This window comes from Rhamphochromis sp. 'chilingali' (genome assembly GCF_963969265.1).
Source record: "Rhamphochromis sp. 'chilingali' genome assembly, chromosome: 10".
Lineage (NCBI taxonomy): Eukaryota > Metazoa > Chordata > Actinopteri > Cichliformes > Cichlidae > Rhamphochromis > Rhamphochromis sp. 'chilingali'.
The window spans coordinates 32,526,613-32,543,287 of record NC_137937.1 but is presented as its reverse complement, the minus strand read 5'-3'; the positions used below and the strand labels follow the sequence as shown (position 1 = coordinate 32,543,287).

Genomic DNA, 16,675 nt, shown 5'->3' with positions numbered 1-16,675 from the left:
TGCTCTTAAACATTGTTTATGAATATTTTAGTGAGAAATTTTCATATTAAATGTGAACTTCAACCCAAACAGTTGACCAAAGGTACCAGGGTATTTTCCACTATCATAAGAGGGGCGTGTCAGTGTGTGTGTGTGTGTGTGTCAGTGTGTGTGTGTGTGTGTGTGTCAGTGTGTGTGTGTGTAAGAGAGAGAGACCCCACTAACAAAAAAAAGTCGCTCCACGTCCCTGAATCACTGACTTTGGGTATAATAAAGCCAACTCTCGTTATAACGAGTGGATACGGTGTAAGGAACAAGCTGGATTGTTGTTTAATCTCATGGGGGGTGTGGTTTAAGGGTTATAATAAGGTTACGTCATGAAAGGAGACGTGATCACGTTGGGCAATGGTACAAATGAGTCAGATAACAGGAACTCACTGAACATTTCGTTTCTTCTTGTCACGTTATCTCTGACAGACAGCACTCTGTCGCCGAGCCCCTGCCCTCTACGGACGTACAAAGTGTGAGCTCCTTTAGTTTAAATGCTGCGGTCAACCGGGGAGGGCACGTTCAGGAAGTCGGTCACAAAGCGAAGAATGTGAAAAGCGAAAGGATGTGCTCCACGGAAAACAACCCAGAGCTGCAGCCGACATGTAAGTGAATATTTGCGACTGTCGTCCGAGCTCGGTGAGTACGTTGTCATCGCAACGATCAGAAACTAGGCAGCGGTTACTTGGAGATGGCCTTAAACCTCCAGAGGCACCGTATACAACCGAGCAGGGGACGCTGGTGGGTTAAGAGTTGCAAGCGCTGTCAGAGGATGAACGTGCCAAACGTTGATTATGTGGTGTCTTTCTATCCTCCTTCAGCGTCCGACCCGGCTCTTCTCCTGGAGCTGAAGACCAGGCGACCTCCGTCCTTGGTGGAGAGAGCTGGACGTGAAACCTGGAGTGTTGACTTCTCTCCGGATGGAGCTTGGTTCGCCTGGTCCATGGGACACGGGATCGTCTGGGTCGTCGCCTGGCCTCTCGACTCCGAGTAGGTTTTACTGTATATTTAATCCGCACGTGATGCATTCAGGTCGCCCTCGAAGATTCTGGTTTCCGTGGAAGGTGGTGGTGGCAGGTCCTGCACGGGCTTTTCGAATGATTGATTGATTTTTATTTTTTATTTTTGATTAATTGTGGCACAGAGGCGCCCGCAGGTAACAAGAACACTTGATTCGAAATGAATACAGTGACGGAAATACCGGGGACACTCAAGTGCAGCCCTGTTCCTTCTACAGAGGCTACTACACAAAAAGTGTAAACATCTTTTTATATACAGTAACTGTTATGCAAAGTGACGGAATCTTTACTTAATCCAAAATATATCGGTAAGTCTAATAGTATTAAAAATATATTTTATTTTTACCTAAAGTAAAATGTGTGTAGTTTTATCTGTAGTAATACCGAACAATATGTGTCAGTTACTCTACAAAATCTACAAAATAAATAACTGAAGCGTTAAAACAAGTACTATACTCGCATCAAAAAGACGAATAACATAGGTACATTAAAAGTGTACTCGAGTAAATGTCCAAACTGCTCTTATACAATGACGCTGGGCTTTGTAAGATTAACAGTAGCACAGGTGGGGTGGGGTGGGGATGGTGGTGGACAATCAGATTTAACCCCTTGTTTTCTCTTTTAATACACGCCTGTATTTATGTAAGAAATCAAGCCACCTGGGAAAAAGTATTACTTCATGTTCGGCTAGATCAAGTAAACAGTTAAAATGTAACCTTATGATAATATCCTTTGGCTTCTATAACCCGTCTCTGTCTTGCACAACTCCACAATAATGATCACAGTCCATTTCTGCACTGGCTTTTGTATTATAAAGATCCAGTGTTTAGTGTTATGTGTGGTTATGAAAGTTAATCAGTATGTGAAAATATCCTCATGCAACTGAGCAGTATTTTGGAAATAAGGCATGAATGCGATAAAAACTCCAGAAAATAAGCATTAAAAGCATCTATTGTTTAAAGTAAGACCAGATATAGATTTTAAAAATAGCTTTAAGTAATGTCATTTATTCCTTTTTTCATTTATTTATTTATTAAAAATTCTAATTTTTCTGTATTTAATATTAAACTTTTGGGTCTTGCTGTTATGCCCTACACCCCCACACCTCTAAATTAGGCCCCTGAAATTATAGTATTTTTCTGTCTAGTGCCCACAAAGAATTTCCCTTCGGCTCAGCAGTGTTCATTAGTGCCAATTTGTTTGAAAAATGCTCAGCACTGCTGCCAATACCACACAAAATAACAAAACAGTACTCTTTATTTTTTTCTTTATATTTTTGTTGCAGTAAAGAATTGTTGCTCCATGAACAATGTTTGAATTTGCCTAAATAATTAAATAAGGCAAAAAAAAATGTGACTTACAACTTTAAATACTCAGTAGATTTTGTTGGTACATTTGATAAAACATATGGAAGGAGGCAGAAGAATGCAAGTGGATGTATTCATTCCAGCTATTATTTTAGATTAACGTGAAAGAAAAAAGCAAAACATGAAGACTCAAATTTCAGCTCTCAGTTTACCGTTTAGTTGTTTAGATCTGCTGTGACCAGCAACACTTGAAAGCTGCATCATTTAATCACCAACTCTAGCTTCACACCGCCTACACTGGAGTTTTTTATGGCATCTGCACTCTTGGTGCTCCTCTCACCCACAGAGAAAGTCAAAATGGAGAGACTGACAGAGGAGACAAAAGCTTCAGTTGTGGTCACCCAGTGTGGGGGCTCGCCTTCGGGCCCAGACCTCCAAAATCAAATGCAACAGCGTGTCCGGCTAAAGCACGATCAGAAGGGAAAAACAGCCTGCTTCTGGCCACGGGCTTGGAGAACGGGGTGATCAAAATCTGGAACGTTTTAACAGGTGAGATTTTTATTTTTCTGTGACTGTTAGTTTTGCTTGGCTGAATTAAATGGATTTTCAAATCGCTTGTTTTTTCTTTTCCTTTCCTCTAGGCAGTGCTGTTTTTGATCTCCACGGCCACGAAGGGGTTGTAAGGGACCTGGTGTTTCCTCAGAATGGGACGCTCACACTCATATCATCCTCTCGGGACAAAACTTTGAGGATATGGGACCTGGCTCATAAAGGTATTTTTCAGATATTTATGAGAAATACCTGTGAGTAGCAGTCACAACCGTCTTATTTTTAAAAAATGTTTTGGACAAAATATAATCTACATATTTGGTGCGTCCTTTTTACTTGGGCTCAAATTGTTTTCTTGCAGATAACCTTAGAACTGCAAGGCTTTTCAGCTGAATTTTCAAATGTCAAAGTACACCTCGAGCTTGCCTGATCACCCATTTAAAACAAACTGTTAAATATTAACTGTCACGTGTCACCAAACAACTCTGGAGGCTTTGCAGACAGGGTCTTAATGACTGAAGCTGTCTATTCATTACTTCACCCCTGTTTAATCTTGTGAAACTCAGCTGAAATAAACCTTCTGTTCTAATGTAAGAGGTTAAAGCTAGCAGATGGCTGTGCTTACACATTCAGGAATCAGGAGCTGAGATGTACTGTCATTTTAAAAAATAAAGTAAAAATAATGAGGCTTTGTAGTCTCTCGTCTACATTTACATCCATGTTTTTCCTGTCTGTTTTAGGGAAAAAGGTGCAGGTGCTTTATGGCCATAAAGACTGGATTAGTTCCTGCTGCGTATCATCTGACTGTAGCATGATTGCATCTGTCGGGAGATTTGACAGGGTGAGGTGTTTCATTGCAAAAGTACCGTATTAGGTCATATTCATCAAGTACTGAGCACTGTAAAAGATAACTTAAGTAATTTGTTTGTGCATGTAAAACTCAAACACTTGTAAATGCTTAATGTCTCTAAGCTTGCTGAATGTGTCCTTTTGTCCTTCTTTTTATCAGTTTTTAATGAACATTATCAACATGGATTTGGGCGACCCTGTTCATTCAACTCTGTGTCAAATTTAATGTTGTTTGTCCACAAGTCTAATCAGGAGAATGGCTCAAAGTGTGTGATACAAATTGTCTAAAAGGGCAGCTTTAAATGCAATCCTGCATCACGTTAGTTTTTCTAGGACAATGAAATTAGTTTGAAGGTATATTCAAATATTTTCCTATTTGAATTCTTGCTCCTAACAAGTTTGTTGATATTTGCTTATGTAAAGTATTTAATCTTCTGCAAACTTCAGTTATTTTAGTGGTGTTTTCTTTTGACAGCTACCAGTATTGATGGATATGAGTTGCATACGTCCTGGACAAATTATAGGAAAAACCTGAATGCTTGATCTCTCCACTGAGCGTGGCTCTGTTATGCTGTGGGGCTATTTTAGGACATGTTGTTTTGAGTAATCATCTTTATCTGGTGATGAAACAGTTCTGTCCTCATGGGGGTGGTCTCTCACAGGATGACAATATCACTATCTAAAGGCTCTGGTTGGTTTGAGTATGAAAATACAGAGACTTATATTTTATGTCTTTAGTCAGCTGACACCAACCCAGTTAAACACCTATAGGAGATATCCATTTTCAGTGAAATTATCTGCTAGTGGGTGCTTCTGAATATCAATTGTAGTGGTCTGTTTTACCTGCTCCTGCTATTAAAATGTTTTTAGGCCATTTAGCATTTTCTAGAAACTTCTGGAGCACCAGGAAGTCTTAACACTCCAGTCAAACTGGCAATTTCACATATTCTCATTTTCAAAGGAAAGCAGACAGCATAACGTTGTGTAATATTAGACTTTAAGAGCATAGTCACTCGCTGCTGCGTGGTTCAGGGTGTCCTGCTGACACCAAGCAAGTACATCACTGACAAATTACTAGCTTTTGTAAAAAAAAATTTCAGTTCTGCAGCAATTAATTACCCCAGGGACAAGCTACTTTGAGCGTCGACTAAACCTACATTAATTTTCCAAATTAAAAACAGCCCTTCCAGCAAGGTATAAAGTCTCATTAACCCTGCATGATTATACTTTGATCAGATGGTGTGTCTGTGGAGTCTACGTTCATATACATTCATCAGGAACCTGACAGGAGGGGCCCACAAGACCGTGTACCTCCTGTCTTCTTGTGACTTCTCTCCTGACGGGGCAATTCTCGCCACTGCAGCCTTCAGCGGCTCCAGTTGGTGGATCGACCTCTGGGACCCATACACAGCAGAGAAACTGGCCACTCTGGCGTGAGTTTGTACAACTTTGAGGGTTAAAATTGTGCACAAAGACTCCATTCTATGGGTTACATAAGAAGACCGCAAATTACTCAAATAAACGGGTTGTTACCACTGAGTTTAAGTACAGAAGCTTAAATCTGTGAACCAAACAGCCCACACTGTCATTATCTCTGTTTGCGTATGACACGGCATGTGAAAGTATGTCCTAGTGTCCTTGTCTTTTGCAATCTGTTTTCTATGTATACTATGTGGAGCGTCTGACTTTGACTTGGTGCAGTTCAAAGTCATCGCTCTTTCTCTTCTGCACAGTGACTACTTTGAAGATTATGGGCAAAACCAAATATCAGCAATACAGTTCTCTCCAAACGGTCTGCACTTGACACTTGTGACAGACGACAGGTCAGTTATCTGAAAATGCTATATTATATAACTTAAATGTTTTACACACTGGAAAGATGCTTTCAGACAGATGTGTTGCGTTTGCAGAGCTCTTAGGATTTGGGAGCTGGGGGAGAAAGGGATGGTGATGGAGACGAAAAGAGACAGAGACTCTAATGGACTGTGCTGCAAGTACCATCCACAAGGGGGAGTTGTTGCTACGGGGTAAGGATGCTTTCATTTCAGCATAGATTCACAATATTACAGAGGGTGGTCGATAGACATTATATGCCAAAATTCAGTTTACCCCACTTCCTAGCTTTATTTATTTTATTTTATTTTTTTATAAAGTATATTTATACAGCTAAACTTATCCATGAAATTAGGCTCTCATATCATTCATTTTTAGTCAAAAAACCCCCAGTTATTAAGCTGTTAAATATAATATATTGGTGGGGGGATCAGATATGCAGATCCATCTAGTGCAGTGGCTCCTTTGAAAATACAAAAGTGGCTGAAAGCAATTCAGTATCTAAAACTCTGTTCTAATACATAATGTTGGTAAATTACAAGCAACGATTTTGTCTTTTCGAGTACTAATAGTCAAAGCTACCTGTCGGTACCATGGTAACATCAATCTTAGGCTTGAGATAGTACGGAAGTTTGATTCATTTAAAGGTGAAAATGAGACCTGTCTTTACATTATTGACACCATCTGATTTGCATTAGACGCATTAAATCTACAAGCAAAATTAGGACCATCCCTGAACACACCAGTCTAAAGTATCTTTGTGAAAACTGGCCCCTGAATAAACATGCAAATGTGTCTCTTTTGGCAGAACCAGAGATGGCCACGTGAGGTTCTGGAGGGCACCCAGTGCGGTGCCCAGCTTGTGCCACCTGTGTCGATCTATCCTGCGCCACTCTATCTCCACGCACCAGATTGAGGCGCTGCCCCTCCCCAAGAGGATCCTCGAGTACCTCACATACAAAAACATCCCCGAACGCCTCAAGTCCTGCTGCTCCTCAGATGAAGAGGAGTGGGAAAGTTAAATAGGAACTTTAAAAATAAATAACTGACATTTTCAGCGATTAACTATGATCCTAAAAACGCCTTGTATTTTCTGATAACAAATGCTTTGAAAGCTTGATGAAGCAGATTAAGCATATTTTAAGATACTTTAGATGCAACATTCCTGCACTAAGATTTCATTTATTGCACTACTGCGGTACTACAAAGCATACATTCAGTGTTCACATTGTTGACTTGAATAACAGTTTTATACTATTAATTTATTGTGTAAATATCAGATATATATACTTTCTAATTCCTGTGTTTACCATTATATGCACTGCTAATGTACTGGCACATTAATATTGCAGCAACTGGACTTATAAGAAAGGGTTTTATTAAACTGATTAAAACATACACATGTTCAATGACTTTTTTTTGGACAATGAACTGATTACCTGGTTGCAGTGATACTAAACTGAAAATAGGATTTTTCAAGTCCACCTTTTAAATCAAAAGTGCCAAAAGGATCTTTTGTTTCGTTTTTCCACTGTGCTGATCGACTTCCATCTTGGTTCTGTATGCAGATGTGAGTGAGTCAGATAGCTGCTAGCATTGTTCCAGACATCTTTTACACTGCCGCCCCCCCCCCCCCCCCACCCCACTGTGGAAAAAGACCATCGTTGCATTACTGTATCTAAGGTGCTTCGCTGACCACGAGCTCTCTCACTGCCTGGAAAGCTGCAACCATGGAGCTCAGCTGGATCTTCTCGCTGGTTCCCGATGCAAGCCGATGTCTGAAGAGATGAAACATGAGCAATAATGGAAATAAAAAAATTTGCCACAACGTGTGGAAATCAACATGTTGGTGTCTTTATTATATTAACATGACTTGTTACATTGTAAATATTTTTTTAAAAAGCATCACACTTACTCTACGTCGGCCAACTTGATGAGCAGACTAATCCGAATAGCGGGAGGAAAATCCACTTTAAAGAAAAAACATTTTTAAAAATTAGATACTTTGCTTTTGATAGTAAAAACAGAAAAACTTTCATTAATGCACAAACTTGTGAGCTTAAAACTTTAACACTGAACACGTCACTAACCGCCAACCTTTCAGTGGGTTTTAAAGTGGCCCCATTGCGTGTTTTCTTTAACATGTGCTGTTACTATGGTTGACACTCATGTTACACGTGGCCAAAGACTGCTCCAAATACTTTATGGTTAGGGCTGGTCTGTGAGCACAGCAACCCCATCCACCTGTTCAAACCTTATGTTTGCGAGAGGCAGCCAATCAAATGTTGGCATAAAAGGAGGGTGGCTTTTGTGCTGGGGTGCTTAAATTAAAGAAAGAAATAAAAACGTGTGATTTTTTCCCCCCCTTGCATGTTCCTTACCTCTGTGTACAAGCAGATGAACCTCAGTGAGAATATCATGCAAAGCCAAACCTTTCAGAGTCTTCAGCTCAAGGATTTCTTTCATCCATGTGTTAAAGAAATGCAAGATCATAAACTGTACTACTAATATGAATTTTTGTTCGTTAACCCACCATTCAAAAAAAAGTCACCGAATCTTTAAAAACATTTGCAAAGCATTTAGGTACAGCTACCTTCTATTAACCTAAAGTTTTATTTGCAAGAAAGAAATGTTCTTTCTTGGAATATGCTAAACTTCATAAGAAATGTTCAAAGTATAAAATGGCATAGTCAAAAACAAGAAATGTGCAGCTTTCATAGAACTTAAATATAGGATACGGTTGTACGCTGAAGTAAAGTCTTTGTTGAGGCACCAGTCGAGGATGTTGGCTATATCTGAGCGGAGGGGGTGCCCTGTGCAGGTGTACACTGTGTCTTCTGTGACCTTCCCATAGGCCATACTGGTGCTCTGAAATCACAGAGATGGATGACATGCAGTACAGTCTACCCATCTGCAGTTTGGATATATAACATATACTACTCATTGGCCACTTCATTAGATATGCCTGTTTGAATTCTTGTTAATGCAAATACAATCACATGCTAGCAACTCAATGCATTACGGCATGTAGACATGGTCAAGACAACCTGAAGAAGTTCAAACGGAGTATCAGAACGGGGAAGAAACGTAACCAGAAACTGCTGGTCTACTGGGACTTTCCCACACAATTGTCTCTGGGGTTTACAGAGAATGGTGCAAAAAAAAAAAAAAGGAGGAAATATCCAGTATGTGGTTATTCTCTGGGAGAAAATGCGCTGTTGGATGTTAGAGAAGAACGTGCAGCTTAACGGAAAGCAATTTGTGCTGTAACACTGTGATGACAGGGTCAGAATCTGGCTTGAACACATTGAAAGCATGGATTTATTCTGCTTTGTATCAACAGTTCAGGCTGGCGATGGTGTAATGTGTGGGAGATATTTTCTTGGTACACTCTGTGTCACAAAGCTCAAATCATCTCAGACTGGTTTCCTGAACATGACAATAAATGTATTGTACCTAAATGGCCTCCACACTCACCAAATCTCAATCCAATAGAGCCTTTGGGATATATTGGATGCGAAATGTAGTGGAGATTTACATCCTGAATGTGGAGCAGAAAAATCTGAAGCAACTGTGTGATTCAATCATCTCAATATGGATCAACACCTCAAAGGAATGGTACAAAGAAATAAGGCAGCTCTGAAAGCAAAAGGGGGGACGCAACTAATGAAGTGGCCAGTGGCTATATTTTCGCTGTTTAAAAACGGCCACACTGAATATGACATCCACATCTTAAACAACGCTGATGATGAACTTCTGGCCATACCTGCAGTATGTTGAGCGATCTTCTCATGTCACCTGTTGATAAGGTCACAATAGCCTTCATTCCATCTGGCGTGATGTCAATACTGTCACAAAAAGTAATGACATAATCAACTATTTTTAAATCATATCAACGTTAAATTAAAACTTGCGACATGAACACATAATTGATGACATTTAATAAATAGAGCAATCAAAAATAATTCCAAGTCTGTTCATTAATTTCTTCTATCTCAAGTTGCATATAGCAATAAATGTGAAACAATGAGAACATTTATTTCCTATTGTGGCATTTGTTGGTTTTTCAGGGCCTGGTACAGTTGAGAGGCCAGGGTTGATGTTGCACCCTGATTTAAACTGTTTTCAAACACACACAGAGAAGCCCTAAACTTCTAAACATTACCCAACAGAAACGTAACATAAGAACAAAGACTCTGGATTTTAAACAATCTTTAATGTGGTTGGTATTATGTTTGTCTCTATTAAAATTAAACTACCATAAAAGTTTGAGAATGCTCACTTACAAGGAAATGAACAAAATTATAAATTCAGCAGGGGATCAAATAGTTATTTCTCTCACTATACGCAAATTAGCGGAGCCCAGGGAGGCCAACAGGTACAAATACATTTGGCAAGTTCATTAGCAATTCTGGGAATAATTCAATGAGATGTAAAAAAACAACAACAACAACAACAACAACAGTAAGTGGAGAGAAAGCATTCACACATTAACTCACTTCTCCTGCTGGATAACGTGCTCCAACCGAGGGATCATCTGGTCTGGCGAAAGCGGACCAAAGCGGAACCTGGTGCAGCGAGATTGCAGGGCGGGGATGATCTTGGAAAGGTAGTTGCAAATGAGACAGAATCGAGTGTTTTCTGTGAACTTCTCAATGACTGAGACAAAGAGCAAGGGTGGGATGAAAGCAGGGAAACAAGTTTAAAATGTAAATTCTGGCAACATCTTAGTAAATAAAAAAAAAACTCCACTTTTTTGAATAATCTATCCTAAGGACTTGCTTAATGTTGCTAAGATTGTAAACCACCTCACTGAGAATTTAGAATTGACAGTAATATACCAATAATATCATCCACTCTTCCTTCACCATGCATCTATTTAGAAATATAAAACGGCACTGAGCAGCAATAGATGCTTTATAAATGAAATATGGAAACATTATTAGAAAAACACAGGTTGGACTAAATTTACAAAATATCTCACAGTTAAATTCAATAATTATTTCCACTCTTCTGCAAAGTAAAGCTTTTTAAATAAATATCCAGGTTTAAAAGTAGATACACTGTAAGTCAGCAGCAGCCAAATTGCCTGCTCACTGAGCCGTGTGCCTCACAGTGGGTAATGCCTGAACGAACAGATGGCTTACCTCGACGCAATGCATTCTGGGCATCCTGGGTCATGGCATCGGCCTCGTCCAGTATCACCAACTTGAAGCCCTTCCTGAAGGACAAGATATATAAAAAAAGCAAAGGCAGCAGCTTACATTTCCATTGCACTTCTTAACTGCACATAAAAGTATTGAGAACACTTATTTCTGGTCAAAATCTCTACAAGTGTTTTAGTCTTACTTGAAGATGGTCCTGGTGCTGGCAAAACTCAGAATGGGACCTCGTACTACATCAATACCTCTGTCATCAGATGCATTGAGCTATAAACCAAAATTAGTTATATTTTAATGTAAAATGGCAGAGTTACAAGTTCAAAAACCTTTACAATTCAGCAAATCCAAATCTTCTAATGAGGAGTTGTAACATACCTCCAACACCATAGAGTTGAACTCCTTCTCTTTGTACAGCTGCCTGGCAGAAGCGAGTATGGTTGAGGTTTTTCCTGTTCCAGGTGGGCCATAGAACAAAAGGTGTGGAAGCTTGTCCTCACTGATAAACTTTTGGACTGGAAATAAAAAGAACAAATGAAAATCTGTTTAAATACAAGTAACCAACATTTCTATAACAATCCACATATGCACCCCCCTTGAATAGTTTGAAACATAAAAGTTTTAAGCCAGCTGACTTAGTACCATGACTCATTAATGACAGTGACGGTATAACCACAGTAAACAAGCTCAAGAGTCAAAAACACTGGCAGATAGCATTGAGTTTATCAGTTTATTACGTTTTAAAAGTAGTTTGATTATCCATAAGTGTCATGTTATACAGTTTTATAGTATTGTTATTCTGGCAGTCCACATACTTACTAGTGCTCAGAATATCTTTGTGTGAAATCAGATCATCAAGTGTCTGTGGTCTGTATTTTTCAACCCTGAAACAGGAAAACGCACACACACGCATTCATACTTGCAATAACTACTGCGTTTACAGCAAGGCAAATAAGCAACCTCGAAAGAATTTTAAAGAAAATTATTGAAACGTTTACGGACACATATGATAAGCGCTGACAAACGTTGACATATCACATTACATATGGCCACTTTTTAGTTCCGCATCCATATTTTTTTTCGTAACATCACCCTTTATTATAAACAAAACGTCAACCTTACAGTACTTTCACCGCAGTCAGAAGCTGCAGGTTTTCGGTTAACCTGTTGCTGAAGTGGCACCATGTTAATGCTTGATGGACTGATAAGATTTACGTAAGCCGAACTGAAGACAAGCTAATTTCCTTCCATGTTACAACTATGCGTAATAACTAACGTCATTTATTATATGTATATAAAGCTAGCAATTCACAGAATGCATCAGTCTACTCAGTGCAGCGAGCAGCTAGCTTGACAGTAGGCATGTTAGCTAGCTAGCAATAACTTTTTGAACCATTCTGTGATAAACAGCGAGTTTCAGCTCACCATGGTAAATTTCTGGTCTGTAGCGGCGCTTTACTTGTAGAAGCCATGTATCCTACCAAGCATGAATATTACGCCAAGCTGAGCAAAAGGGTTCCAGAGTTTAAGCCACTGCGATTACTACTGTTGATGGCCCTGTTTGGCGCGCTCCGCAAACAAAACGTACGTCACACGTCACCACGTACAACCAATGGAATCACATTGTCATTTTCATGGGCGGAGTATCGGTGACTTGTTCTCTGCTGTAAAAAAATAATAATAACGGGATTTAGAAATTGTAACAATAAAAGATACACAATATCAAACATCATAACAACGAAGATATATATCTCCTCTTTCATTTTTAAATATTGTCTCTCCCATTTTGAACAATTCCTTGCCCTAATCAGTGAAAATTAAAATCAAACTCAGGAGTAGGTTTTTTTCCCAACAGCAAGAACTACAAGTCTTTAAAGTCCTAATCACCAAAATAAAAGAAAAAAAGTGTTCTGGCTATCTTGATTTTTTAAATAAATGTCACGTGTCACTAAACGTCTTGTTAAATTTAAAAAAAAGAAAGTCTACACCTTTCCTTCTTAGATGTAGTTTGTTCACTTTTATACGACACTGACATCTTAATCTCATTATAGTTTATCTTTGTAAGTGTTAATATTTAAGCATCTTAACACATGACAAAGAGTGTCACAAATGTTTTCTACATGTTTTTGCATTTATTTTCTGTTCTGGTAATGGTGCTGACAATAAAATACACATATCTGTCCATATGTCAAAAAAGTGCAGTGTGCCCATATATTTATCTAGAGCCTGAATTTGAAATATCACCTAACCTATACTTTACACGACAGGTTTCTCTGAAACATTTTCTTGATCATCATAGGTTAGTGAAAAAAAGTTGTGAGCAGTAAAGTACACAAGATTTTGTTTACCATCTCCTATCTCTTTAATCAGCTTGACTTCTCAGATTTGTTGCTGGCAACCTCCAAAGCATCTTGATTCCCAGGCTGCATTATACTGCATCAGTCAAGGATAACAATTTAATATCACAGCCTGCATTTTGACAGCATTCAATCCTTAATGTTTGGTTTATTTTTTTTTCCCTGCAACTGCTGTTTTTGAACAATCCAGTTTCTATTTGTAATGTCTGCGTTATAACCTATATTCTAACTGAGGAGCCTCACTGTGATCAAGATCTCTTCTGCAAATTAAACCTGAGCACAGAGGAAGAAGAAATGAGATAAGGCACACAATAAAAAACAGAAGATTCTACTCACATACAAACATCAACAGGCATAGTACAGAGTTGTCTCACTAGGCCAAAATTAAATGTCTCACATGAATCAGTGGAAAAGAATATTTGTTTTTCCATTTAACTTTAAAGCATATTTAAATCATTCTCTAGAAATATTTTGAAGGGGTGTGTGTGGCTGTGGACTGCAGGCTATATAAGTGTGCACACAGCATGAGCCTGTAGTAAACTAATAGATATCATACATATTCAGTAAAAGGACATCTTTGTTTCAAACATGTAAAAAGGGATAGTTTTGTCTCTAACCTCTAGCCTGGCGTTTCAAGCATAGTAAGCTCTCTACTCTGCTCTGTAATCTCGCGAGAACGGCCCCTCACGGTGGTGCCTGGGCGATGCGATGCTGTTGCTGTGGGTTTGATTGACAGGAAACATGTCGGTGTGGTGGGAGAGAACCGGGATGCAGCTGCTGCCTAGGGAGACAGGGAGTACCTGCATCCAGTCCGCACATCAGCACCTTTAAAACCAGCAGGCTTTTCCCCGATGCGTCTACTTATGGTGCGCTGAACAGCTTCTTCTTGTTCTTTTCTTTTTTCCCCCCCAAACATACATTTGAAAGAAGTGGAACCCAATGGATGCAGACCGCGTAGTCCCGCTTGGTATCTTCATACTGTGTTTGATTTAGCCCACAACCAGAGACACCTTGATGAAACAGCAGGAACTACGAGGACTGTTGTTGCAATGGAGTCGATTCTCTCACGGCTCAAAGCCCGTCTCTAAACCTTCAACATCTCGTTTCATGGCGTTTTGCAGGTTGCTCCGTTCCGTGGGTTTCACCACGCTCTTTTCCTGAATAATCATCAATATTTTTCCCCCTTGTTTTTGAATTAATTCATTCCTTTTTTGTTAAGTGCAACGGAAAAATAACGTCCACTGTTCACAAAACTATGAACGAGGAGATGACAAAAAGCGAGGAGCAGCATCTTAGTTTGCAGAAAGCCTTGCAGCAGTGCGAGTTGGTGCAAAATATGATAGACATAAGCATTTCTAGTTTGGAGGGTTTACGGACCAAATGTGCCACATCCAACGACTTGACACAAAAAGAGATACGAACGCTTGAGGTAAGCACCCTTTGAGCGGAATCATCGGATTTCTGCTGTGCATCTACATTCAAATCAATACGGGGGGGTGGGGGGCTGCCGCCGTTTGTTATTTATTTCAAGGCCACTATGCATAATTTTTATGTGTCTTTTCTACGGCAGACTGCTTTTCTGCTGCCACTGCATAAATATATAATGATTTCAGCTAAAGCCCACTGCTATCTGTTTTGTGCAGTGCAATAAATCAAGAGGCCACGGGGCTGCAGTGGGCTGTTATAGACTTGCGCATTCTGCAGGTGGCGGGGAGAGAAGGTGGCTCTTCTCCACCAGAATAATATCTGAGGCAGCCGAGGCCTATAGGCAGCCCGTGTTTACAATCCATTAGCAATATGCCAGCCTGCGCATCTGTTCTCGCAGCCAGGCCCTGCCGTTATGCAAGGCTGGCAGATTACTGAAATTGTTACAAAATATCGTTATCCGTTAATTGGCCCGTGGGGTATTCCGTAAACTGCGTTACGTAATGGTCATGTTGTGTGTTGAGATATCAGGCTGCCCTTTTTGAGACTACTTAGACCAGTCGAACAAACCCCTGTTACAGGATATAAAGATGCAATAAAGTGCGATAAGCTCACTGAAAACTCACTGTAGACTATTGAGCACTGCAGACACAGCACGGCATTTAGGGCCTGTAAGAATGTTATTGTGATGTCTCATGAGATTGAAACAAATACCATTAAGTGATAAGGTCTCCATAAACTCACCACTGAGTCTTTGTGTGCGCCATCAACAGACTTTAAGTCCTAGTGGGAAAATAATTAAGATACTATGTTAACAAAATACCAAGAAATCACTTGTGAGTGGCACATACTTAATCTCATCCCCACAGGAATATGAGACTGTGCATAACACATAAACATATTGCAAAGTATCGATGTCTGAGCTGTTAAACGGAGTTTGCAAGTGCTGGACAGGGGACAGGAATGTAATCCAAGTGATTACATATATAAAGTGCAAATGCTCTGCCAGCAATGAGCAGGCTACACTGTGAAGATAAATGTTCACTATGTTCCCTGCATGCTTTGCAAGGCGTTTTGGATTACTAGTTATAAGCATTATGGGGGTATTATTTTTATTTCACCAGTAAAATTAGCCTGACAAATTTTTGTGAATGGATTTATCAGAATGGTTTTATTGATTGTGTCATAGTTTGACCTATTTCTCCAAACTTAAGAAGGGTAGGGATATCCTTTTAATTTGCCTAAACCAAAAGTTAGGATATACCCAAGCTATGTGTTCAGTTCTTTTCAGAAAATTTTGGCATACATTATTAGCATGTTTGTAGCAACTGTGCTGCATGGCTAATACCTGTATAAAACGGACACGTTGGTTGAAGGAAAAATAATCTTCTCTCAGTAGCCGAGTTAAAGGATTGTATTTGGAGTGCGAGGAGCACCGCTTTCTCTGTCATTTTAAAATTATGCTTAACTTCAGTCTTCCACAGGTTGTTAGACAGGTTGTTACATTACAAAGACAGAGGTTTTTCACATTGACACTGAATTTGAGAGACATTATCCTTTAAAACAAGAGTTTTCAAAGTGCAGCTTGCTGTAAAGCATGCACAAACTTACATTCCCACCTTAAAGGGATCTTGCAAATTTTTAAACATTACTGGTGCTACACACTGTTTCCATGCTGTTGCTTTGTTAGTGTAGTTTGTATCACTTGTTCTACTCAACAGGAATGCAACAAGCAACAGGGGTAGTGTAAGCCATTTCTGCATGGCGTTGTAATCCAAGGAAAATTTAGGCTAAAAAAAAGACAAGAAGGTGGTTACAATGCAGGTTCAAAACATTCACTTATTATTCTGTTTGAACTTTGAAGCAAACATTGGTCTGTGGAAACATTTCTTCACAATTTTACTGAACACCTAATACCCTTTACTAGCTTCAATGGAATAAGCCAATCAGAGTTAGCATTTTGAATTTTCAGCAAAAGCTTTGAATAAAAGGAAGTCGCTATCAGTTTTTTATCATTCAAAACTAGGATGAACATTGGAACATAGGAAATCATGGTTGCTGACTTTATAAAGTTTTTAAACCTGAGTCACATTTAAATTGCTCAGCAGAGTTATAGGGAAATTATTATTGATTAAAGTAACATTGATAGC

The 16,675-nt window shown here is 39.3% G+C and overlaps 3 protein-coding genes across 4 annotated transcripts in view; 2 read left to right on the top strand and 1 right to left on the bottom strand.

Moving 5' to 3' along the window:
* The first annotated feature begins 12 nt into the window (after positions 1 to 12).
* wsb2 (WD repeat and SOCS box containing 2) lies at positions 13 to 6,631 on the top strand. 2 transcript variants are annotated; one of them, XM_080894972.1, is made up of 9 exons: positions 13 to 632; positions 849 to 1,017; positions 2,700 to 2,902; positions 2,995 to 3,126; positions 3,643 to 3,743; positions 4,988 to 5,184; positions 5,485 to 5,574; positions 5,662 to 5,778; positions 6,393 to 6,631. In XM_080894972.1, the coding sequence occupies exons 1-9, from the start codon at positions 593 to 595 to the stop codon at positions 6,604 to 6,606; spliced, it is 1,263 nt and encodes a 420-aa protein (XP_080751098.1). In that variant the 5' UTR covers positions 13 to 592; the 3' UTR covers positions 6,607 to 6,631. The 2 variants fall into 2 exon arrangements, with proteins under 2 accessions (XP_080751098.1, XP_080751097.1); XM_080894971.1 differs by lacking the exon at positions 13 to 632 and having other exon boundaries at positions 641 to 1,017.
* Positions 6,632 to 6,945: 314 nt separating this feature from the next.
* Positions 6,946 to 12,332, bottom strand: rfc5 (replication factor C (activator 1) 5). The gene is made up of 11 exons (XM_080894975.1): positions 12,169 to 12,332; positions 11,563 to 11,627; positions 11,122 to 11,258; positions 10,934 to 11,013; positions 10,732 to 10,805; positions 10,084 to 10,243; positions 9,351 to 9,432; positions 8,323 to 8,452; positions 7,966 to 8,043; positions 7,500 to 7,554; positions 6,946 to 7,362 (listed from the first exon to the last, which is right to left on the bottom strand). Exons 1-11 carry the CDS (start codon positions 12,213 to 12,215, stop codon positions 7,263 to 7,265), a joined length of 1,008 nt encoding a protein of 335 aa, XP_080751101.1. The 5' UTR covers positions 12,216 to 12,332; the 3' UTR covers positions 6,946 to 7,262.
* Positions 12,333 to 13,772: 1,440 nt separating this feature from the next.
* Positions 13,773 to 16,675, top strand: part of ksr2 (kinase suppressor of ras 2) — a 109,913-nt gene continuing 107,010 nt past the window's right edge. The window contains exon 1 of the mRNA XM_080894727.1: positions 13,773 to 14,529. Within this exon, the coding sequence (XP_080750853.1) occupies positions 14,356 to 14,529 (174 nt within the window). The 5' untranslated portion in view covers positions 13,773 to 14,355. The remainder of the gene's footprint in view (positions 14,530 to 16,675) is intronic.

Excerpts from the sequence above, each read along its gene's own strand:
- wsb2 (XM_080894971.1), top strand. The coding sequence starts at position 719 with ATGGCCTTAAACCTCCAGAGGCACCGTATACAACCGAGCAGGGGACGC. Across the intron at positions 2,903-2,994 it reads AATCTGGAACGTTTTAACAG|GCAGTGCTGTTTTTGATCTC; the intron begins GTGAGATTTTTA and ends CCTTTCCTCTAG. Across the intron at positions 5,779-6,392 it reads GGGGGAGTTGTTGCTACGGG|AACCAGAGATGGCCACGTGA; the intron begins GTAAGGATGCTT and ends CTCTTTTGGCAG.
- rfc5 (XM_080894975.1), bottom strand. The coding sequence starts at position 12,215 with ATGGCTTCTACAAGTAAAGCGCCGCTACAGACCAGAAATTTACCATG. Across the intron at positions 11,014-11,121 it reads TCAACTCTATGGTGTTGGAG|CTCAATGCATCTGATGACAG; the intron begins GTATGTTACAAC and ends TTTGGTTTATAG. Across the intron at positions 7,555-7,965 it reads TCATCTGCTTGTACACAGAG|TGGATTTTCCTCCCGCTATT; the intron begins GTAAGGAACATG and ends TTTTCTTTAAAG.